We start from the raw sequence: 25,378 nt of genomic DNA on the forward strand, positions 1-25,378 counted from the left end.
GAGAGAAAAAAATACACAACATTTTGTTTCGCAAACGCGTTGTTGGGTCTTCGTCTCTAGTTGATATTCTCCTGCAAACCTTCAATTGGTTTTACAACTGTATCTACCATTTTAATATATGTTATTGAAGTGTTGTCCTTTTGTCACAATACATACGCAACATGTTGTGAGTACGTTGATAAACTAAGTACAACAACCTTCCAGGCACCTGAGACAGTGGAAAAAGTCTGTGCTGATGCTCCAGTTCAGCGGCAGTCTGTGGCAGTGAGCGAGGCCCATCCCCCGGCCGCAGATTGGTCGAGGCCCGCCTGTCACGCCCGTGGGAGGAGACTCCGGTCGATTTCGAGGCGCGGTTGAAATACTCACAGTCGTGTCCCTGACATCCTTTAATTTGAGCCCAGCAGCCTTGGGGTGCACACACTCACACAGACGGGGATCATCTCGCTTCAAGACCCATCCAGGGAGAAGGAGAGCCGGTCGGATTTTGTTTTCACCTTCCTTGGGCAAGATCTCACCCCACCAGCCCAGATCTGGATTTTTAAAAAAAACCAAATCTCCAAAGCTCCCCCGAGGTTTTTCCCCTTTTCGATTTTTATAATTTTTTTGTTCGCAACACCTACAGGAGAGAAAAAATGGGATCCCAGCTTGCAAAGGGTGGAGTAGCTGTGGAGGGCAAAGCCACCGGCGACCCTGCTACTGCTGCCAAAGCCAACGGCCAGGTGAGTAGAGCCGAGAGCCACATGGCCCCCAACGCCCACTGGCAGCATGGGCACCCCGGGCTGCCGTGGGTGCCGAGCCGCCGATTCTCCGGGCTGAGACCCGTCTCTTTGAGTGCAAACACGGGGCTGTAGTGAGAGATCAGGAGTGAATGAAAGTTAAAGAGCCGGTGGTTTTGGATGGAGGTGGGGGGGGGGACCTCCAGCAGAGCAGCCGTCGAGTGGCCACGCTCGTCCCCGCTCTGCGCGCACCAGCCCTGCCTTAGTTGAGGTGGTCTGCTGCCGGTCCACCTGAATGTGTCACTGAGAGAAACACACATTCTGGTGGCAATGTGCGGCCGGAGCGTGTTTTTTCTCTCGGGGGTCTGGGATCGAGCTCCGGCGTCGAACAAAAGATGCAACAAGGATGTAAATGCGCTCTGCTGGGGGCGCAGTCTGCGGAATCAGAAACAAAGCGCGTGCAGGCGCCAATTCGATCTCCATTTTCCTCCGAGCGTCTTTTAGTCTGTGTTTTAAAGGGAGGTTCGTGGAGACCCGGTGCTTTGATTGATGGGTGACTGATTGATAGAGAGTTGACTGAGTCTGACCTCAGATCAGATGTTTAATGTGCCACAGTGTGCTCCTCCATCCACACATGTTGACTTCATACAGTCCGTAGTGGATGGAGTGAAAATGAGTGGCTTTGTCTGATGTCCGCTCACTCCGGCAGCTGTATAGATGTTGGATGAGAGAACAAACCAGTTTCTCTGGGATTCCTTTGTTCCCTCAGCTCGCTCTGTGTTGACATTTCGATGCAGCACTACTGCCCCCGTGTGTCAGCGTAGGGTCCTGCAAACAGCTGTTGATCCCCCTCTGTGGACCAAGCGCCTCTCTCTGTGTGACTGATATATATTCAAGTCAGCTACTGCTAGTCTGTCGTGTGATTTGATAAAATAGATTATATATATATAATATTTTCTCCTCCCTATGCAAAGTGTTTGTTTTGGCCTAGTTCAAATGTTATTGCATGGCTAACCAATCCTCTTCTTTGCAGGAGAATGGTCATGTCAAGACCAACGGTGACGTGTCAGCCAAGCCCGACGGGGAAGTGGCTGCAGCCGATGGAAACGGAACAGCTGAACCAGCCAAGGAGGGTGAGACCAGCGCTGGAGATGCAATCGAGCCTGCTCCTGCTGCTGAGGGCGAGGCCGCCAAAGCAGAGGGTGAAGCAGCCAAGGAGGGCAAGAAGAAGAAGAAGTTCTCCCTGAAGAACTCCTTCAAGTTCAAGGGCATCTCCCTGAAGAAGAGCAAGAAGGGCAGCGAGGAGGGCAAGGAGGAGGCCACTTCCCCCACGACCGAGGACAAGCCTGAGGAGAACGGCCACACGGCCAAGGAAACCAAAGAGGAGACGCCGGCCCCTGAGGCCAAAGAAGGAGAGGCTGCCGCCGCGGCAGCAGCAGCTACACCAGAGGACGAGACCAAGGCTGCAGAGGAGGCCCCAGCCACAGAGGCTGCTCCTGCTGAGGAGCCTGCTGCTGCCCCCGCCCCCGCCGAGGTCACAACACCCGCAGCCGCCGAGGGCGAGGCCAAGGCCGAGTGACTGCTCCCCGTCATGGCACCTGAACTGATTTTCCAAGATTAAAGTATATAAATATATATATGAGAGACTCGTGCCACGTTCTTAAAGTTATAACAAAACTACAAAAGAAGACAAAGGATATATCACGTTTGCTGATTCAACCACCAGTTCACTGCCTTTTATTAGTTCTTCGACAGACAGAATCTCACCGGGCCCTCTCATGATTAAAGTGTCGGCCTGTGTCGCCCCCTCATGGTACACACAGGGACTGGCATGTTGGAAGGTAATGGATTGGATGGGGAGCGAATCAGGAATACTGACTTATTTTCCCAATTCATGGAGAAGCATCCTTTTTAACAGCGTGGCAGCCCTATAACATTTTATTTTTCTTTCTCATCTTTTTGTGGGATCTAAAAATCGTCACCGTTGTGGAGCGGGGCAGACCATCTCCTTCACTCGAAATGACTGTTATACGGACACATGAAACCTTTCAAATGATCTTTTAGAATTCTACATTCCTATGTTTTACCCCAAAATTTCCAGTATTTTGTCATGTATAGAAAAGTGAAAATCGAGGAGGGGAGGTGGAAAAAGAGCAATGTCTTTGTTCGTGCATTTTCATTCTTTTTCTGGCTAAAACTACATTCGAGCTTCTTGAGTATTGCAGTGTTCACATTTCAGAGTTTATGACGCAGGTTTTTGGGATTGTGTACAAAATGTGAGCTTTTTATCTGCAAACTGTCTCTGTAAATATGTTTTGGCCAATATTTTTGGTTCTCTTTATTTTGCTATCGTTTGAAGATGTTAATGGTTTTATTGTAACTTTTAATAAGGGTAAATAAATGTCTGATCCCCTCTGTCTGTGTTCTGTCTGCTGATTCACACCAACACTGCTACTGGAGTTTGACATTTAGATTTTATGAGTTTGGAATTCTGCTGCACATACACATTAGATTAAAAAGATAAACTATGATCTTAGATTAAATAACATATAAACAGGATTCCATTAGATTATAAAAATTACACAAGAATGAAAACATTTGTAGCATGTGACAAACAAACAAGGTGTAATAAAGCTTAGAGCTCAACTGTATTTAATTTGTGGGCTGATTTGGATACAAGGGGTTTCTTATCATATTTCTCATACAGATAAATATATATTAGGGAAAAGTTTGGCACTGATTCCTAAGATATTGTTATCAAACCCTTATGATGAGGGAATCAATATTTAAACGAACTATTATGAATAAATAAATGAAACTTATATACCCAACTTTCATCTAAAAAAATAACCACAATTGTATATTTGTTGCAGTGGATATTCTGTAAAATCTAAGTTTTGACATTGCCGCATATAAGCAAACAACTTACATGTTGGTAAAAAGTGTATATTGGCAGATTTTTATTGGTTAACCAGTAAATCGGTCAGGCTCCAATCACCCTCCATTCAGGAGAAGATGAACTTTCAAGAGCCTGAGCCATACTTGATTTATCCTTGTGCACGATATAATACACACCTACACTTGCTTCTGTAGGAAATACATGTATATACTTTGTATTTCACTTTATTGCATCTGTATATTTCACACGGGTCTTTTGGCACAACATTAGGAGCACGTCATATCCTTCAATACACCATATATGCAGGAAAAATAGGCAGGTCTATAAGACCGTGATGTGAGGCAGCTCCACTCATGTTGCATAACAAGCTCTCTTACATCGTTATGAATTAATTATGGCAACACATGATATTTAGCCATCAGATGGCAGAATAAGGACAACTTCATTAAGATGTCCCCCACCAAATGGTTAACAGGCTTTACTATCATTTGTTGGTCTTTGGCTCTCTCTAGTGGAGAAAAGTATGGATGGAACTTGATTCTTTGCCCTGTTGATTTTAGGTTTACAGTACAACATGTTAAAGGGATAGTTTACAGCAAAATGAAAATTCACCAATATGTCGATGGAGGGGTGGATGAAGTGTTTGAGTCAACACTTTTGGAGTCTCTGGGGTAAACAGCGTTGCAGTCAAATCCAATACAACTGAAGTAACTGGGGGACTACGTCTTCAAATGTTAAATAAACAGAAAAAATACATAAAATGCCTCCATACTGCTCCTGTGGGTTCATCCAAGTGTTCATAAGCCCCAAAATTCAAATTTGACTCGAAACGATGGCATTTACACAATGATTTTAGCCCAAATGTCCTCTGTGATCCTCCTCTGGAGCCACGTTCATGTTAGCACACACCGCGCCTCTATGGTCTCTGGTCTATATCGCTAAAGGCAAACTCTTCACCCACCCCACCATCAGTGTAGGGGTGAGTAGATAATGAGTGAATTTTCATTTGTGGGTGAACTATTCCTCTAACGCCTCTCGTATAAAATGTTCCTGGTTTGTTAGTAGATAGTTAGTTAAAGTTATGTTTTACTTCTCTTAATATCCTGAATCTTTTTGACTACTTTTTTTATGAAGTGTGAAAATGTGTGTTTTCAGGACTTCCATTAAATAGTTTTCCCCCAGAAGGTCATTATGACATCATAAGCTCCATCACTCCTGTGGATCAGTGTGCTGTTAGGGAGAAGGGGAGACAATTAGCATCGTAATTAATTTTAAATAAACTGAATTATTGTCAGTAGACTGGTTATAAAGATGGACAACGTGTCTTCAATTTCTCCCACTATCCAGGAATGGAGCAAAAAATATCTATGTGATAAAATATGTCAGGAAAAGAACTCATTAAATTTTGGTGCTGATCCGGATCAGGGGGCAGATCCAGGATTTACTCCTCTTTCTCTAGCGTTGTTAGATACAGCGTTTTCCCCCATTTTCATAGAAAATAATTCATGTATAGGGGACTGAAATTCATGAGTTTGTCCAATTTGGGGCAGATCTCAATAAAAATCCAGATCTAGTGAATTCAAATGTGGTGGAGAAAAGCCATGAAGGCAAACTTCTGCAATGTGCAGCTCGACGAGGCTTCTGGCCCCAGAGCACCAAGGTAGGCTTCACAGAGACAGACACACCCAGTGACTCCTCTACTTTTAATATGACCCCCCCCCAAGGTGCATTTGTTCAGTCTTATCTCTTCTAGGTCCCTCACTCACAATTCTACATTTGATACAGTTTATATTTTATCTGAACTGTCAGTGTTGATGAAGGGTTAGTAGGCGGGTCCTGATCAAGAGAAATGAACCTTGCTAATGAAAAAACAACAGAACTTCAAGATTTATCTATTAATTATAAAAAATACTTTGGGTAAATGTGGTCATTACAAACTTTGTCCATGCAGAGGATACTCTCAGCACATGAAGTAGAGAAGCATCACAGCTGCGTCTTCAAAACTAACCACATTCAAACTTTTCACAATTACCTACAAAATTCATTACTTCAGTGTTTTGTGCTGCTGCATCATGGTGGAGCGGTGTGCTGCGCTCTTGTGGCAGCAACATTGTGGTGGCACCAGGGCAGACATCTGGAAACAACAGCCCAACAAACATTCCAAACAATTTTTATTTACATATGCAATATAGAAAAACTCCTCAAACACCATCTGTTCACTTAGCCCTTTGCCTCAAGAAATGCTCCACCCTGCCATCAGTGCTGTTCAGTTCTATCCTGTTTTATGCAAATTAATTTATTTTCTTTACTTTTCTCTTTGGTCCCAACGGACATATGTACATTCAATTTCAATAAAATGTTATTTGTATAGCGCCAGATCATAATATACACTGTCTCAAGGCCCTTTACATAGAAGCAGTGGTCGCCAACCCGTCGATAGTCTTTACGGTCGATCCCCCAACTCTCTGGACTCACTGGCTGTCGTCGCGCCGCAGATCAGCTGTGTGTCGGTTGTCTGTTCTTCACACGCGCTGTGTGTCCGCTACTGGCGGTGGAGCTGCAGGTTTATCTCCTGCATTTCCTTCAAGAACAAGTTGGTTTATGTACTAAACTAAATGTCAGGACTCTACGGTATGAAGATGCGCATCTTTCGGTCTGTCGATAACAATCAAAGCCCCGTTGGAACAAATGAGTGGATTCAGAAAGTGAAACGCTGGAGTGCTTTTACTTTGAAACGGGTTCGGAAAGTGTTGTAAATACATTTGTGTCATAGACGGATAAACATTGTGGTTCACAGCTGAATAGACAGAGAAAATTATCGTTCATCTGAGTTTGAATGCTTATCTGATGAATTTATGTCACAAACAAATGGTTGCAACACTTGCTGTATGCCCTTTAAAAATAAAAGCACTCCAGTGTTTCTGTTGAAGGAATCCATTCCCTTGTTTAAAAAGGGTTTTTTATTGTGAAATATTTGCAGGAGGGGAAGATGCACGGCTTCATACTGTGTAGTACTGGCTTTTATTTGAGTACAAGGGACTTATTTCATATAAGGCAATAATCATATTTGTGGCCATATTAAAATAAAAGCCTATATGTAAAAACATTGTGCTGCAGTAGCAGCTCCTCTGCAGAACATGTTGTGGAACTGAGAAGCTACATATTGTGCATTGTAAATATGAATTGATATTAATTTGAATATTGTGCATTGAATAGAAAAGTTGCTCGAAAGGGTTGGTGACCACTGACATCGACGGTTTTATAAACAGTCTATGGTCAACACTCTGACTCGAGTCCTGCCTGCTACTTCCGCCCTCGCAGCCCTGACGTCATGACGGTGCAGTGCGTCACGCTGCGTGCGACACGCAGTGGTCAGTGGAGCTTCCTGTTTACTTGTGGAGTCCAGCAGCTGCAATGGCGATGGAAGCGTGGTACATAGACAGCTCGGATGAGGACCAGAGGAGGCCGCACCGGCTGGAGCCGAACCAGTCTGCTTCACTGGGAGCGCTGGAGCAGCTCGGGGTGTTCCACAGGAAGGTAACACACAACCCCAACTTCACACCACTTCAGCTCCCTACACGTTCAACACAACACAACGTGCACCACATGCAGCTAAAGTCCGCGTTTTAAATGATGAATTCACTGAGCTTCTGTTAACTGTAACTACAGTTGCATAACCACCGTGACCCAGAAACCAACGTTGTAACAAACATGTCTACATTGGGTTGTTGCCCTGAATTTGTTGAGCTTACGAGTATCGAGGCCTGCGGACGAAGACGCATTGTTTGTACACATTACCATTAAAGTCCTGTGTGCACAGATGTTACATCAGCACGTTCTTCAGTCTGCTGCTTTGCTCCAGTTCAGCAGTGAAACCGAGAGAGCTCCGTGTGGCGGGTTAGAATGATGCGTTCAGAGTTCTGCTCAAGCTTCCAAAGTGGACAAGTCACATCTCCACCTTTCAAGCTCTGCTGAGGAATCTTATGCATAAATGTTGTTGGTGGACACACTGGAACAAAAATCCGTGTTGTGATCCCTGCGGAACCCCTTAGTGTGATAACTGTATTCTATTTTTGTGTGCTGGATTTTGTCATTTATTTTTTATTTAATTTTATACCAATATGGACCCTTAAGTCTGAAATAAAGCTTAACTAACTATCATATGAGAGGCTGAATGGCAGCATTTGAGTTTGTTATAATGTGTAACAAGAGATACAAAGACGACACATGGTTTTTGCACCTTCCCACACGTGAGTTTGTGTACTGACCATCATTTTGTCTCTGCAGTTGAATGCTGATATCTATGAAACAGACCCAGAGCTGGAGCAGATCCGCAAAGACCAGGGCTACAGCTACAACGACATCATCACCATCCACAAGGACACACTACCTGGCTATGAGGACAAGGTAACCTGAGGGGGTTACACTGCAAAAAGCTGCACATATTAAATTAGTCATTTAATGATCTTTTTACTTCCACCAAGGAGACTATGTTTTCATTTCTGAACCGATTTCCATCGAGAGAACCTGTTGCATTTTGGATGGGTTTCAGATAAACAGGTGGACACAGGAATTATTCATTCTACATTCTTTAAAATGGCGAGATAAGGCCTTACCCTCGGTGGAAGTATGCGCCCTCAGTTAAACCTTCTAGTTTAATTCCGAGAGGCTGAATCTTTGTTGGAGAAGATGCTTCCAACAGTGGAACGTTATTGGAGTAACTGGAGATTGTATAACATACAGAACTTCAGCATTCAGTGTATTTCATATAGCCATATTTTGCACGCATCTGTAAGAATAAGAATGCTCGCACTTAACTATGTGTCTTATTCACTGAGTTGTAAAACTTCACCCCATTATTCAGGCCTCTGTCTTTTGTGTGACTGTCCACTCAGCTGAAGATGTTCTTCGAGGAGCACCTGCACCAGGATGATGAGATCCGCTACATCCTGGACGGCCGGGCCTACTTTGACGTCAGGGACAAGGAGGATAGATGGATCCGAATTTCTATGAGCAAAGGAGACTTGATCACTCTACCGGCAGGAATCTACCACCGCTTCACCCTGGACGAGACCGTACGTCTGACAGCATCTGCTTGATTACACTAAACTAGATGCTGTGGTTCTTAGCTGATAAAAAACGCCCTTTTCTAATCGAGTAAGTGTTAACTAGAATAACTAATAAGTCAAATTATGCGTTGTTACGACCCTAGCTCGAGAGGCAAAGGGAAGTAAATATACCAGGTTGGAATTGGCAGCTTAAATTAAATTCATTGATTTACAGAGGGTTAGGGTTAGGATTTTTATGTGAATGTTTCAATCAAATGAAATTACACAAGCATTAACAAAGGCTTGTACAAACAAGGGTAACAAAAGGAGGACTAACCTAGAGCTAATGATGTTACTAAAACTAAACAACAGATGCAAAAATAAACACCTACGCTAATAAACTTTAAATCTGTTAACAACACAAAAAATAATCCACACCCCGAATCTCACTTGAGACTATACAAAACTCTCTAAATGGTGCATTCGAACAATTTCTAACATCCAAATCATACACTAACAAACTTTAGGACTAGTCACAAATGACATCTCACAAAGGCTCTAAGGCGTGCTGCTCATCGACCGCCCTGATTGAAGATTCAGCGGGAGGTTATGTAGGGCCTATGCTCTCCGGTGATTGGTAGGGAGGCCTGGGAATCTGCCAATCGGGAGGGAGGGGAAGGAACGACGGCAGGTGCTGCTGATTGAAAAAAAGCTAGACTCACACCCGTGGGAGCCAATCCTGCACCGGGGGCCGCACAGCCTACTTAACATAAACACACAGCATACATATCCCAAGGCAGCCGTAACGTGCGTCATCTGCATAACAGTGATAATAAATACAATGCTTCTAAAAGGTAGAGCCAGGTGAAAGCAAAGTGAAAATAAAAGTGGGCCTAAAATGAAACCTTGAGGGACACCACGTTTAATAGGAGCAGATGATGAAAAGCAGTTCCCCATACCATTTTAACACTGGACCCAGAGGATAGAAGATGAAGCCTCAGCCCTGTAAAAAACATTGAGCTCCTTAAACTACTTTTTAGTTATCTCGGGATGCATCCAATTGCATTACAAGTACAACCATTTCACCTCCATGAGATTCATGTCATAAATCAGCTACACCCATGATTTTCATGCTGTGACATGTCGTAATGTCTGTGAGAAAAGTTTATGAGCTATTTTATTACAAGGAAGCAGCACAGGATTATGCAAATTAAAACAGGATCATTTTGTTTGCGTTCAAATGATGTCACAATGTTAATCATAGGCTGTTCAAAGGCTTACTGGAGAGAAATCTTGAAGGCAAACATGCAGCTTGTCAGACGAATGATTATCATTGGGATTGTTTGTTTCCTCAGAACTACACTAAAGCCATGAGGCTGTTTGTGGGGGAGCCTGTGTGGAAGGCTTACAACCGTCCAGCTGATGACCTGGACATCCGTTCGAAGTACATGGCTTCTCTGCAGGGATCCTGAGAGAGGAAGATGCTGCACACGTTATCATCATCGACAGACTGGAATCCATCAGGGTCTCTGATTGGGTTCTACCAGGGCAATATAGCAGGTTTTCCATGAGTATGTTAAAGGAGATTAAAACAGAATGATTAAGATGTTTATATCGAGGCAAATGAAACGATGTAGCTTACATTTAGACAGTCTCAGTGGAAATCTGAATAATGACTTAAATGCTCTCAGATGCAAGCGTTTCATTTTTTAAAATATTTGTGTACTCTTCAAAACACTATATTTAAGTGGCAAATACTTCAGACTTCACTACAGTTACTAAGATAAAATCTGAAGTACCCATAAATATATAAAGTAGTTCATATAATTACCACCTCTGCTGCTCTGACAGAAATCTTGCAGGATGAAGGAATAGATTTTATGGAGATGGATATTGTTATGATCAGGTGCATTATGGAGACTGGCAGGTGATCCGTACCAACATTACCAAGTTGTATTAACCCTCCCCAAATCGTACCTAAATCTGTGAACTGTGTCATGCTGGTGGATGAAGACATTTAAGTGAGAGTGAGAGAAATAAACAAATAGATCTACACCCAGACAATCTCCAAATCACCAGCTACTGTCAAAATAGGTCTAAAAGTCTAAATTACCATAAATAGCAATGTTTCACTTAGGAAGGGGCCGTTTGGCAAACGAGCCCCTCTGTCTTTGGTACGTTCTTTAAATATGTAGCTGATGCTTTTATATTATATAAGTATAAAGTATGATTTATATATAAGTTAAGCTTTGATTGCAGAGATCTAAAATGTGCTAATTAGCACTAGTGCCAACTGATACTTAATATTGTTCTATAACAGAATTATGAGCATCCGTGTATATATTGTCCGATTTAAAAACCTTTTTTACAGGTCGAGATACAGAAAAAAAAATTGCTCAAGGTAAATGAGAAATGGTGTAGTCAGATAGTTTGTCCAGCAGATGGCGCTCCGACTCCATTGTTTACAGCACTGTCTGCAGTACATGTAGCGTCACAGCTCTTTACAATAAATGACATACTTAGTACTTTGTGAAATACTTTGCTTAATGAACCACAACCCGATCCCTCCTCAGGATAACTCAAACAAACGTGTATATATCACAACTCCATAAAATTGGCACCAGTATTAGTCGTGCCATAATTATTACTATGCTGTTTCTGAATACTTTTACCACTGCTGGGTAATCTGGGTAAAAGGGGCCTTCTTCTCTTTGATTGTTTTATGTATACGAGGTTCTGTCAAATCTCAGCTTCACCAGCATGGGAGAAAAATGAACAAGGCAATGAATAATTAGCGTTTTTAATTTTCACAGTAAAATATCCTGGTTGCTGGTGCTGTTTGAATATTTGTGAGCGTGTGTGCTGCAAAACTTTATATCTGAAAATAAAACTGACAATCACAACATTTCTGTAAGTTATTTATCACCCCACTGACCTTTAGGCTGTCAAAACATGGCCAACAATGCATACATGCAAAGTAGAACTTTTCAATTTTTCTTGTGAATCGCTAACTGACTGAAATCATAAAGGAGAGTGAATTAAGAGTAAAATTCAACCTTCACAAGTGAAATGTGTGAGAGCTTTACTGTCTGGAGTACATGGCACTTTGTGCATATAGTTAGTTTCCTTAAGATCCGGTTGTTTAGTTTGTGTCATATATTGTTATATAATTTTAGTTCAGTGTCATTGACTAACATTGTGGAAACCCTTACCCCTATTATCTATTCCCTGCCAAAATAAAGAGCATCCAGCTATTAAGTCTCCAGCAGAGGGCCCAATCACTCACTAGTATAATAATAATAATACATCTAAAGTGACATTTTATCATTACACACGTCGGTTGGGATGTCCGGAAAATAATTACTTTGTACACACTAGTAAAATAGTCTACAACCAAATAAATATTTTTTATTTCTCCATTTGGCCAAATGGGTCAGAACATTATTTTTGGTGGCCAATGAAATGAGAGGAGATGCTGTGTTTATGTACACAGATGAGAAACGCTCTCTGGTGAGGATGGTTTTCCACTAGCTGATCATCCCAGGTAGTGTTTGTTACTGCTTTAATGTTTATATAATTTGGATGGACAAAACACCTCTATGAGCCATGAAATACAGTAAAATTACTATTCAAGTAAATCAACATTGTGATTAAATTGATGTTTGATTGATGCTTGTGTATCATAACTACTGTAGGTGTAACTTACAATTGGCGAGTGAATACATGTGTAACAGCAGTCGTGAATTTGGGCTCCGACAATTTTGAAATGGACTTTATTTATATGGCGATTTTCCAGTGTTGTCTTTACAGTACAAGTCACATTCATGCACACATTCATACAGCACTTCTATTACACACACGCTTCATACACACAGCCGGGCAATTTTCAGATTTACTTTCTTATTCATGGGCGTCCAACCACCAACGTTGTGGTTAGTGGACAATCCTGTCTACCTCCGCTCCATGTTTCCTCCTGCAGTATCTAAATTGTTCCTAGGACTGCCATGTTTTAGTTATATATAGATGTATATATATAAACCTATATGGGGTCTATCGTTATCATTAATATAACTCGGTCATGACGTAGAAATTAGACAATTAAATATTCAAGCGTTGATGAGATAACAAGCACTTTTATACTTAGACTTTTGAAAACACACACACAAAATGAATATGTGCTTTCTGTATATGTAACAATGCCTTTTTTAATATACATAAATATGATAAACACAATTTGTAAACAATGATAATTAAAGATCAACCGGAACAAATCAATAAAAGATTTAACAAGACAACATTTGTATACAATAATTTAAACAAATCGCTCTACTCCGTTTACACTCTTGGATTCCTAATATCTTACATGATTTAGTAAAGAAAACAGGGCACAATGAAATCTGAAGGACGTGTTCATCTTCACTGTTAATAAACCCGGTAAAAAAAAAAAACATGCACCTCAAACTGAGTGGTTAGTTAGTCCAGTATTACAGGCGTGTGTTGATGAACAGAGGACATTAAACTTAAAGCACACTGAAGCTGAGGATAATGCCCACGTCTAGTGCCGGACCATTTCTTCTCAGGGACCGCCACGTCCCATGACCTGTAAGGTAGGAGTCACTCGATGTCATTGGCCAGCTTTTCGTAGCCTTGGTAACCGATCCACTTTTAGTATAAGCAATAAAGAAGAACTTCATACCAGAGTCCAAAATGTGAAACTCAACAGCAAAGGGTGTAAATGTGGCAACGCTTGTTAATAAACGTGCCATTTATCTTCATTCTTTCAATTCGATCTAAATAAAGCAGTACTGATGTGACTGTAATCAGTGCAGAGGTTTCATATATGAAAGGGCTCATTAGTGACGCTTAAGACTTGTAGCAAGACGACCCTGCACAAAAATATATTCCCATCAAGAATAATCATAGGGACATAAATTCTGATTAATACGTTTTTAAAAACGTTTCTCTATTACAGTTCTATTACCCAAGAATCTTCCCTCAAATCCTGTCATGTTTGTGTGATGTAGTGAGTGAATCACCACCTCTGCTCACGGCGTCTGATTATTGATAACTGGTTATGAAAAGGAACAGTGGAATGTAGTGGTCCGAAAAGAGTCATTTTTAAACGAAATGTGAATTCCTGCTGTAATACATCCAGTGTGACATAAAAATGTATAAAACATTGTCGAACCCACAGCCAGCATGGTCTCAAAGATAATATTATGACAATGGCTTGAACAGCCATGCCATAAGCACTCAAGCAGATTTGGTAGTGATGATAACCTTGTTAACAGCGACCCCTGCTGGTCATATGACTCACCTTGCAGGTCGTAGCGGTCCCTCAGTCGTCCCATGTCTTGCATTGACGTCACTGAGTCTCTTGAAATCACTGGGCCTGGTCAAGTAATAGTCTACAACACAAACCCCTTTAAAACGGCAACGTTCCACACGTTTGCTTCAGTACGGATTAAACAAGCAACTTCGAACTAGGGATATGGGGAGTTTCAGAGGAGCCGGTAGGTGGATTCTATTCTCGGGGGTTTACAGTAGCAGTAGTGTGTGGGTGTGTGTCCTCCCCCAGTCCCACCTCCTGCCTCTTTAGACCAGTTTGAGGCACTGTGTGTTGAAGCTGTCGCCCTCTCGACAGGCCACGGCCTCCAGCAGGGCCTGCTTCTTCTGGGTGCTGCGGGACGACTCCAGCTCGTACATGGTGGTCAGGTTGAAGAGGACGCTCTCGTGGAGGTAGAGCGCGGGGTCCTGCTGCACTAGACCCTCGAGCTGGCCCAGGGACTCCTTCAAATGGCCCAGGTACAGCAGGCACACTGCCGCGTTGTTGTTGGCCTTGAGGAGGGAGGCAGATTAAATATGAACTTCTCACTAATGGTGCCATTACTGTTGGCGATTACAGTTAATGTTTTTGGCATTTCAAACAATCAAATCACACCTGGACCTGTTCAGACGTGGTATTAACATCCGTCCTGAAAGATCCAATCACAAGCGGACAGCTTTAAGTTCGTCTGTTCACACACGGTATTTAAAATGAGTCCTGAATGCGTCTCCTGTGACCACTTGTGATCGCATCTCACTTCCACGCTCTATATGCAAATAATCATGTATGTCATTTGTGTTTTTGTAAAGAGCAAATGATGTTGTTTTAGCCCCGTTGGAGTTTACAGATGTGTCTGATGACAATGTTTGTGTGTGTGTCGGTCCGAGAGAGAGAGAGAGAGAGAGAGAGAGAAAGAGACTGAGCAGAGTCAGGAGGAGCTGAATGAATCGATGCTGTGCGTAGATCTGCTATGAAGAAAATATCTCATAATGTGGGGATCAGTGTTGATATTGCGACGGTGGCCACAAACAAATCAATGCACATTGAGAAGTGTAAAAATATGTTTAAACTGTAGCACGTCAGAGGACGTCAGCCGAGTAGTGGGTCGTTCATATGTGGCCAAAGACTCATGTGCATTCACACAGCAAAAATAATGTGGCCACATGTGTCCAGCTCTGAATGTGGTTCAAGTCATCGGATCTCAGGAGGCGTTTGGATGTGTCCCGACCTGAACACTGATCCTTTGTGAAGGCATCACTCAGGACGTTAATACCAGGTCTGAGCGGGATCACCGAGGACACTGTAGCGTAGATTTCTAAACTTTGCCACACAACTACCTGAATGAATCAACAGCGCTTCTATATTATTGCACCGGACCTGGGGCGACAGAGCCTTCTCCGTCAGGAACTCTCTTCCCAAACACATCTGTGACTGCACCGACCCTACCATATTCAAAACTCTAATCAAAACTCACCTTTTTAGAATTGCTTTTAATGTGAATGTTTGATATGTGCTCTATGTTTATATTGTGCTACTTTTTATGCTTAACTTTTAATGTTGTAAAGTGTCTTTGAGTATCATGAAAAGCGCTCTGTAAATCAAATGTATTATTATTATTATTATTGTGTTTTTAGATCAACTGTTTCTCAAGGGCTTTACATGATACTACATGCTATTGCTTATAGGTTGAATTTTACAGTTAAAATGTATAACAACAATCAATGTTCTGTAACTGAAGCGCTATATAATCGCAGAGGCTTCAGGAGGTGTTCAGACTTTGTACAATTTAATGAGTTGATTTACTTTTAATTTGCCACTTTTGCCCAAGAGTCTACTGAATAACCCAAAAATGACAAAGTGAAAAAATGTTTTTAGAAATGTTGACAAAAATAATAAAAATCTGAGTGAAATCTGTTATGTACAAATATATTTAGACCCTTAATTCAGTGTTTTATAGAAACCATGTTGGCAGTAATAACAGCTTCCATTCTGCTTGAGTTGGTCTCAGCTGCTGCTCCACGAAACATTTGAACAATGTGTAAATGTTTGCATTAATATAATAAACATGCTTTTCAGACTAATCGTGAGCAGATTCAAACAAAAGTAATCATCCCAGTGGTTGTGCAGTTTGTGTTCCTCTCGCATGTTGCAGAGTCGTGGCTGCGATGTGCTCGTACTTACCACAGGGTTTTTAGGGTCAATTTTTAAGACTTCAGTGAAGGATGCATGAGCTTCACCGTAATTGTTCTGACTGAGGTAGACAAAGGCCCTGGAAAAAAACACACACAAAAGATTCAGCCTTTTTTTCAAAATTGAGCAGTTTGGAAAGTCATGTGAGCAGATACATGGAGGCAGCCATTTTAAATTTGGTAAATAAGAAACAGGGTATATCGTTCCTCTTCCTTGATGCCGGCTTGACCCATAACATGTTGCAGTGAGGATTACAGTGTGAGGAGGCATCTCTGTGGAGCCATGGGGAAGTGTATGAGGGGGCAGTTAATCTGTCACAGATTGTAAACAGTTGGTGGTTCAGGTGCATTGTTTGGATGTGTGTCACAGAAAATAAAGTATCTATTAGATGTCAAGCACAAGTGTGAGAAAACCAAGCACTTCATGTTTTTCCATTAAGTGTGATTGTATGATTATTGGGAGGGGTTTACAGGTCACCCCTGCCTTAGCAAACGCACAAGATAAAAACAATAACTAACACATAACATGACTGATTCTGAGACGAGAGCATCAACACATGCAGCTGTGAGGAAGATAGCTTCTGTCACTTGAGCTCTGCCTCATAACTCCACATCTCCTCAGGCCAGAGCTGCAGAGGTGTGACATCCTGTGCTAAATCACATGCCAGGAGGAAGCACAGAGGCTGTGGAGCAAAAATGATTCTGAACAGCCTAAAGTAGACACTCACACGCTGTACAGAGGTGCTAAACGTACGGCAGACATACCTGTTCATCAGCATGCATGTGATGTGACTGGACTGGCTCCCTTTCATCTGGCAGGCTCTCTCCACATCCTGGAAGTGCCTCTCTGCTGTTTTTACATCTCCGATCTAGCCAACAACAAAGCAGCAGCGACACATTAACCACTCGACTGTGTGCGTATATGAAGGTGTGAATATTGGTACAAGTACACCCCCCCCCCCACCCTAATTGCAACAATAAAGCGTTGTGAATCTGAGACATCCTTGTTTGGCATCTCTTTCATGGCAAGAGCTGAAGAGGTTCATAGTGAGGTTGATGTCGTTTTTAGAGTTGTCCACCTTACGGAACCCAGACAAAAATGATTAAATAAATAATAACTGATCAACATAATATATAACAAAGAGTTTCCCAGTGTTTCTATGCAAAGGACTAATGATGATATGATTGAAATATACATAAACAGTCAAGTAGTTATCAGCATGGTGAAGAATGACCATATCAGTATTTCTGGTAGTAGAGTGAAAGAAATGAAGACGCCTTATTCCTACTTCTGCTCCTGATTCTCATCGGAGTCAAATAAATAAATAATTCAGGAAATTGATTATTAGCTTTGTATTCAGGAGTTGAATGTGAATATTGATATAAACCTCATGTCTGTGCAATAAGTACAGACAGCTTGGCATAAAGATAAAATGACTTTCCAGAGTCTTATGTTCATCGTGATGTTTCCAGTCAACCTCTGCTGTGGAGTGAGATTCTGCATAGAAGTGCTGGTTGGACCGACAAACTGGAGTTTGTCAAGAACGGACTGAATAAGCCACCATAAACCTCTTCCTGGTAAGCTAGGCTGCAATGTGTGTGTGTGCTATTTTGCAAACCTGCAAGAAGATGCGTCCTATACCACTGAGCAGCTGCACTCTCTGGTGAGGTTCATATTGGATGATGGAGTTATAGGTCTCCACAGCCAAAACATAGTCCTGATGGAGAGAGAGAGAGAGAGAGAGAGAAAAGACAGACAAAAAGGAAAGAAAGAGCGAGAAAAAAAAACATAAAAAATTAATGAAATTAGTATTAAGTAGCGAGCAAGTTGAGGTGAAATGAAGAAAGTAAAGTAGAGTGTAGAGAGAGAGAGAGAGAGAGAGAGAGAGAGAGAGAGAGAGAGAGAGAGAGAGAGAGAGAGAGAGAGAGAGAGAGAGAGAGAGTGTGTGCATTAATCAAACATATGGAGTATTAGTGGGGCGAAGTGACCCTTCTCCCACCTCCACACTGCACTGCTACTCATCGCTCACACGGTGACTCGACTGCTGAGCCGGGCGACAGAGAGAGGTCAGAGAGGTGTAGGGGTGTGTGTGTGCAGATAGATAGAGTGTGCACTGGGCTGGGACAAAATACACAGTGTGTAGATGTGCAGGTATGTGTGTATCATGGTGGAGTATTTTACGACTGCTTTGGCTCAGTTTTCACATCACAACAGTTTCCAGAGAAACTCTTCATGAAATTATACAAATTTTAACCAGCATAAGAAAAGCTATCAAATTGAGAAATAAATTCTATTTATTTCTGACTATTGTAGATATCTATTCGAGAGTCTGGTTTTACACTATAGTTAAATCCACATTCTTACAAGCAATAAGATATGACTATAGCTGGTCTCTACATTGCATCTGTGTTTATTCTAGAGACATTGGTGTGACAATGAAGTAGACGTATCGTATTCTTTTAGCTTTTCAATCACGACCTTGAACTCTATATTTGTGACCAGTTTACAAAGATTTAAATCTTCAGTAACAAACACATTTTCAAATCAATCATGAAAACACTGTATTGCTGTTGATTCATTTCCGATGCATATTGTTTCCCCGCATAGATGATAAAGCTGTGATAGAACACACCTCCCAAACAAGCTTCAATAATCAAAATTTTCATTTTTAGAACATTTACGTAATGAAAAGAAACTAATGGCAGCAGGAATGGTTTCAATAAATATGAATTTAAACAATATAAATCCCTTCGCCAGGTTTTGCTTGACAGTCAGCTGGGATATAAAGTACTTGTGATTTGAAGGAAATGTGCTACAACCTGGAAAGCCACCGGTAGTTTTGTGAATTGAAACCGAAATTAAGCCAAAGCAATTGAAAAATACTGGACTTCACCAGTAGATGGCACTGTGGTTTCTCTGTACAGTCTGATCCAAATACACTCTCCATCCTCCCTCTCTCTCCGTCTTGTTCTCTCTCTCACTGACCACGAATCCAATTAGTGGTCAGTCTAGGGGGATTTCACTGTGAATCCTCCACCAGCCTGGCATCAGAGATCTCTGAGACTCCCTCTCTCACACACACACAGACTCACACACACACACAGACTCACACACAAACACGCATGCATCCAGGTAGATGTGAACAGAGGGACATATTCAACACACTGTGATACACAAAGCGTCAGCAAACACACACACACACACACACACACGCACGCACGCACGCACGCACGCACACACGCACACACGCACACACGCACACGCACACGCACACACACCTACCTTCATCAGCAGCAGACAGTTGGCCATGGAGTACATGACCCGGCTGAGGCGAGACTGCCACAGTTTAAGTGATGCTACAAACAGGTAGAGAAAAAGAAGAGAAGACAGAAACAGGGTGACTCTTCCTATTTTCACTTGTTTTGGGTGTCCCTGTAGTGTCACCCCTTTTCTCCCCCTCTCTGAAAGCCATCCCTCTTATCCCTCCATCCCCCTCATTACACCTCCCGTCTCCCCATCCCCTCCTCCCCCTCCACAGCAGGGTTTATTTTAAGGCGAGGTGGTGAGGAAGACACTGCGGCACACTCTCACACGCTTTCCTCTTTTCCCTCAGACAGTGTGTGGAAGGGCTTGTGTGCAGGCCTATTAGCATTCATCGCCGCAGTCATGTGTGTGTGCGTGTGTGTGTTGGGGAGAGGAGCTAATCACTCAGTAGGGGTCTGATGTGTGAAGGGAAGGCCCTGCGCTTTATTGACTTGACTGTCGACTGTCTGCATGGGCAGGGAGAGGAGAGACAGAGGGCACAGCTATTACTCTACTGTTAGAGAGGGGGAGAAGTCGGCAGAACCGGCACATCATCGCCCTGCCAATTCTCACAGTTACAATCGAGCAAGCATCTTGGTACATTTAGGTCAACTTTGCCAAGTGTCTTGTTGTTGTTGTTCACTGATGTGAATTAGCTGATTAAGTAGCTTTTAGTCACTTACAAAAAAGTAAAATCAGTGATCACAGGACTTGCAAACGAAGAGAGAGAGAGAGGACAAAAAAGAGGAGAGGAGAGGAGAGGAAGAAGAGAAGAAGATGTGAGGGAGAGGAAGAGGAAAAGAAGAAGAGAGGAGAAGGAGAGGAGAAGAGGTGAAGAGGAGAGAAAGAAGTGAGGTGAGGTGAAGTGAGGTGAGGGAGAGGGAGAAAAAGAGGAAGAGCAATAGAGAGGGAGGGGAGAGAGAGAGACAGAAAGAGAGGAGAGGGGAGGAAGACGTGAGGAGAGAAGAGGAAGAAGATCGGAGGAGAGGAAGAGGTGAGATGAGGGAGAGGGATAGAGAGAGGGTGTGAAAGAGGAAAAGAGAGAGCAAGAGAGAAAGAGAGGGAGAGGAAGAGGGGGAAGAAAGAGAAGAGAAGAGAAGAGAAGAGAAGAGAAGAGAAGGAGAGTTCTTTTAACATGAGGTTATGTGGAGGAGTGTCGACCCAAACCTGGTGAATTTTAGATGAAGGTGCCTATTTCCCCAGCACACTTGTGCAGATGTGAGTGGATTGGATAGAATTGATCTGTATTGATCTGCTCGGCGTGAAGGGCTGGAGAGACCGTTTGATATGCAGCGCGAGTAGCGGAGCAGTGAGGTGCTAAACACTTTTAGAGCACCGCATTGGTGTATTTGTGTGGTTGAGAGTGTGTGTGTGTGTGTGTGTATGTGTGGCCAAGGTATGCTGCAGTCCTGCACCAGGTGTGCCTCTGCCTCAGTGTGTGTGTGTCTGTGTTACCCACTGGGGCCCATGACCTCACTCTCTTCCCACAGTGTGATGCAGTCTGGGACTGAGGCCAGATCTGTTGCCAAATGTCCATATGAGTGAGAGTGTGTGTGTGTGTGTGTGTACTCTTACCTTGCCTGTTCTCCGGTGTTAAGGTGATCATAGTTCCATCCTCAGCCAAGCCTTTCTCCAAGTTCTCTAGAATCTGTTAATTGAGAAATTCAAACTTCAGAGAGAGGTGTTGCTTTACAGTGATTCCTGAGGGCTTTTTATGTGTGTATTAGAATATGCATATTCAATAACTCTAAAATCCAACCATATTTGGCTGTTTATACAGGTGGGCTTAAGGATTAGGATGGCTAATGTGCTTTTCTGTGGGTGTGTAGTTTTATTGTGCGAGCGCTACAGAGCATGCATATCTTTATGTTCATCCAGAGGCTGTGTTGGTGTATGTGTGGATACTAACGGCAAGGCAGACGGTTTTGAGAGTGTGCAGGCGGTCCAGAGCCTCCTGGGGCTTGGCCAGGTACTGGGGAAGCTCAGCGTGCAACAGCCGCATGGAGAACGGCAGCATGGAGCCTGCACGGGGAGGAAGGGAGGGAGGAGAAGAAGAAAACAGGAGACAGAGGGAGGGAAATGTGTGAGGGGAAAAAGGGGAAAATAAGAAACAGGGTGGGATGAGGACATAGCAGGAGGAAGACAGAGGGAAAAGAGAGGGAAGGCGAGGGAGAGAGCCAGAAAGACACAGAGCACAAGATGAGAATATAAACCCATCCACCCACACACAGACTGCACACCGCCCTGGAGGCAGGAACCTACAGATGGCATTGAGCTACGTATGGCTGCTTATTAAACCCTCTCATCTCTCTCACTGGGTGTGCTGCATAGCTCCATCACTCATCTCTCTGCCTCATCCCTCTGTCTCTAGCTGCCTCTACATCATTCACACTGCCTCACTCGCACGCACGCACATGCGCGCGCACAAGCCCTAACTTGAGGAAGAGCCTATATTCAGGTGAGTCCCCAGGCTTTGATCAGGGTCTCTTTGATACTGTCTGATACAGTCTATGTATCTCTATTTCTATCTCTGCCGTCTATCTGCTTGTGCTTTCTATCTTCCCCATCATCAGAATACACACTCCTTTTCCCCATTAACCTGTTGTCTGTATGACTGCCCTCTGTTGCATTGCTTTATCTTCATACTGATGGGACAGCACTCTTCTGTATTAGCAAGTTTCATCAGATTACATTTTCTATTTTTAAAATATCTGTTAGAATTAAATGTTTGTAACAAAGAAGGAAAACAACCCATGAAACCACAACCTTGTACACAAGTATTAACAAAGTACCTCTTGAGTTTTTAACCAGTAGTGGGGTTACTTAGCATTGGTGTGATGGTGTTTATTTCATTTATAGCTCGTCTCTTTTAACGCAGACTGCACATTTATGCACTGAAGCATATGGGTGATTAGATTCACCAGCACTGCAGGGCCTGGTCACATCAGCATTATTGGGACATTTTTGAGGAACATAGATTGAATTGCTGGATTTAATTTGGCAAACTTTGACAACCTAATTAGTGTCGAGGACCAATAGCACTCCATTAAACAGACCATGACTATAAGTATAGGATGGAGAAAGCTGTCGGATTAGCTTATTCTATTTTAGAATATTTTAAAATTTAATGTAACTTTCATCTGTAGCACTTGTACTCATATATATTTATTTTATTTATTAATTATAGTCTGAAGGATCTCTGGGACAGTCTACTGAGCTGTTCTTTTCAAAATGGACTCTTTCAAAGACTTAACTGACCAAAACCTGGGAAACCAACCTCCCCAAAGAGAAGCAGTTGCAGCCATTGCATTAAAAAGTTAGAGTGATATACTGTGTGTATTGAGAAGTATAGAAGGTCTATGGTCCTCCAGGGATGTTATAAAAACTGAAATGGCCCTTGATGGGAAAAAGGTTCCACACCTGTGATTTAGACCACAACATGAGTGGATAAGAATGATCAAAAATGTACTGAACAAATAAACCAATAAATACAATTAATACATATTTAAAATTAAAAAACAATAATTAAAATTTTGATTGGATGGTGGGTAAATATACATTTATTGACTGAATTGGATTAATCTGGGTGGACTTTGGACATATGAACAACGAAGGATCACTAAGCTTTCAGTCCCACTTATTTTAGATTCAACAACAGTTGGTGGCAGATGCGCCAACAAACCGCAGGGAAGAAGAGGACTGCTAGAGTACAATAGGAAATGTCGGTGTAACAATCCAGGTTCACTATGTAAATGATTTGTGTCACAGCGGCGTGAAAAGACTATCCCAATTCGAAGGCTCCTCCAAATGCGACCAACAAATGTGTCCTTCTACTCCCGAGCAATGGAGTCTCCACTGGGTGGATCCTTCCCGGCCCAAGATATCCCATGATTCATTGCGCTTCAGTGACAAACTGTTTTTAAAAAAGGTAATGGTGGCAAAAAGCAGGACGAAAATGTCAGGAGAATGTACTTAACCGAACAGCTAACGGTTCGCATGAAAAATCCCGTTTTCAACATTTGTAATCAATTGAAGAACATTTTACTCCGTAGCTTTTTCGCTAGGTGATGGCCGTAATGGCGGGACAAGCTGGTGACACAATCGGAAGACCAGACCGTCTCATTTCAGTACGGCCACCACCAGTACGGGTCCTCTGCAGGATGCAGCCACTGAATTGAGACACAGCTATAGATGACTTTGGTGAGAAACATTGAATGTTAAACTAAACAGGGGACCTTTAGATTCAATTTGAGATATTTAAATATTCTTACACGACTCGTCTCCTATTAATGAATTTTCCTGGTCTTTTTGTTTGACATTAAACCACTTGACTCTGATTTATTAGAGTGCAAAAATATTATTTAAACTAGCTGTTGAATAAAGACACAGAGCCTTTCTCAAAGAAGCTGGGAATGTTAATTTTTGACTGTTAGCAGATTTTATTTCACCTACAAGAAAACCCATGCGGGACTTTTTCATTGATCTAAATATTAAAAGGAATCTGACCTGAAACTAAAGATAGAGCTAAAAAACAGCATGAATGAAAAATACTTCATAGGCATGTGGTAAATGTGTCTTTTTATCCAAATCAGAGTCAACTATTCATTTTGCAGACAAATTAATAACCCAAAAAACGCTGATTTTTCACAAATGATCGTTTGATCTTGATAACAGAGAGAGCGATACACAAGCACATGCCTCTTATGGGAGTCAAGACTTGGGCCAGAGAAATGTTGCAACTTCTAACACCAGGCTACACAACTCGTGCCAGTTTGTCTGCGAGCACCTAGCAGGGCACAAAGCATTTAATATTGAGCAATGGAAAGTCAATTGGTGCTCTCTTTAGAAGGCTGTGCAGTGTGGTGTAGTAGAGTGAGTGTGTGTATGTGTGTGTGTGTGTGTGTTCAACTGTGTCTGTGCAGCTGAGTTTCTGCCTCTGCCTTCACTGTAGTAGCCCAAGGGGCGAAGCAGATCCAAAGTAATGGGAATACATTAGAGAGCAATTCATGCAGTCTAAAAAGAGGAAAAACAAAACCAAGGAACTGCTGGAGACAAGTGGAGTTGTTGGAGCTTCTTGACGATACAGTCTTATATCAAGCTCCTGGCAGAAACTTTCCTTTGAATATTTAATAGGATAGCGGTGGTATGCTTGTGTATCTTTAAAAAAAACGTGGGTAAGATGCAAAATCCTTTTGGAGACCAGGCTAATAACACATTCCAAATTCACAGATGAAGAGCTTCAGAGCAGCTTTTCAGTACTATCCTGAACAGCACAATTCAACCTTCAGTCGGGTCTCCATGAGAATTCACAGAGCAGATTTTGGAGAGTGCAACATGAAAAGAGATATCAAACAATGTGTGATTTTTACAAAGCAAGTCTCTATAAAAGAGCTTCTGTGATCAATATGAAAAGTGCTCCTCCTACATAAAGGTCAATAATAATAAGCAAAAAGATGATGATGGTGTTGTTTTGAGCAAGTGGAGTATGTGTGTGTGTGTGTTTGTGTTTGCGTGCATATACCTCTCCTCCCAGGGTAAACAGTGGGATAGTACTCGTAGTAGAGGTCTGGATGATCAAGGTTGCCAAAGGGTTCAAACTCCAGCTCAGCATTTTGGAAGAGGTTCAGCTTGGTGAGAAGAGCCAGCCGCACAAACCAGAGCTGCAACACACACAGAAACACAACTCTCTTTATTGGTAAAATGTAGAAACCATAACTCATGTGTAACGAGTACAAAAAGAAAAGATAAAAAAACAGATACTTTAATCCTGTGTGGTCACAGTTGTACTGCCCTCTGCTTGTATGCCATTTGACTATAATGTCAATAACAAGTTAAAAATAAGATAGCAATTTTCAAATTATGACATTTGCCCTCAAAGTAAAAAAATTATTCACTC

At 42.3% G+C, this 25,378-nt stretch overlaps 3 protein-coding genes across 4 annotated transcripts in view; 2 read left to right on the forward strand and 1 right to left on the reverse strand.

The window, feature by feature from the left end:
- Nucleotides 1-376: 376 nt before the first annotated feature.
- Nucleotides 377-3,131, forward strand: marcksl1a (MARCKS-like 1a). Its single transcript, XM_034576994.1, has 2 exons — nucleotides 377-719; nucleotides 1,750-3,131. The coding sequence occupies exons 1-2, from the start codon at nucleotides 633-635 to the stop codon at nucleotides 2,293-2,295; spliced, it is 633 nt and encodes a 210-aa protein (XP_034432885.1). The 5' UTR covers nucleotides 377-632; the 3' UTR covers nucleotides 2,296-3,131.
- Nucleotides 3,132-6,951: 3,820 nt separating this feature from the next.
- adi1 (acireductone dioxygenase 1) lies at nucleotides 6,952-11,461 on the forward strand. Its single transcript, XM_034576995.1, has 4 exons — nucleotides 6,952-7,152; nucleotides 7,903-8,022; nucleotides 8,511-8,690; nucleotides 10,019-11,461. Exons 1-4 carry the CDS (start codon nucleotides 7,030-7,032, stop codon nucleotides 10,133-10,135), a joined length of 540 nt encoding a protein of 179 aa, XP_034432886.1. The 5' UTR covers nucleotides 6,952-7,029; the 3' UTR covers nucleotides 10,136-11,461.
- Nucleotides 11,462-12,833: 1,372 nt separating this feature from the next.
- The window catches only part of trappc12 (trafficking protein particle complex 12), a 33,094-nt gene continuing 20,549 nt past the window's right edge, over nucleotides 12,834-25,378 (reverse strand). Inside the window, exons 5-12 of one of the 2 annotated variants that reach the window (XM_034576990.1) lie at nucleotides 25,004-25,142; nucleotides 21,392-21,504; nucleotides 21,058-21,130; nucleotides 19,462-19,535; nucleotides 17,798-17,896; nucleotides 16,944-17,047; nucleotides 16,171-16,258; nucleotides 12,834-14,501 (exon numbers count right to left, since the gene is read on the reverse strand). In XM_034576990.1, coding sequence (XP_034432881.1) covers nucleotides 14,259-14,501; nucleotides 16,171-16,258; nucleotides 16,944-17,047; nucleotides 17,798-17,896; nucleotides 19,462-19,535; nucleotides 21,058-21,130; nucleotides 21,392-21,504; nucleotides 25,004-25,142 — 933 coding nt within the window. In that variant the 3' untranslated portion in view covers nucleotides 12,834-14,258. The remainder of the gene's footprint in view (nucleotides 14,502-16,170; nucleotides 16,259-16,943; nucleotides 17,048-17,797; nucleotides 17,897-19,461; nucleotides 19,536-21,057; nucleotides 21,131-21,391; nucleotides 21,505-25,003; nucleotides 25,143-25,378) is intronic. The other variant, XM_034576991.1, reaches the window with a different exon arrangement.

The sequence above is a fragment of the Hippoglossus hippoglossus genome, chromosome 22 (genome assembly GCF_009819705.1).
Source record: "Hippoglossus hippoglossus isolate fHipHip1 chromosome 22, fHipHip1.pri, whole genome shotgun sequence".
Taxonomy (NCBI): domain Eukaryota; kingdom Metazoa; phylum Chordata; class Actinopteri; order Pleuronectiformes; family Pleuronectidae; genus Hippoglossus; species Hippoglossus hippoglossus.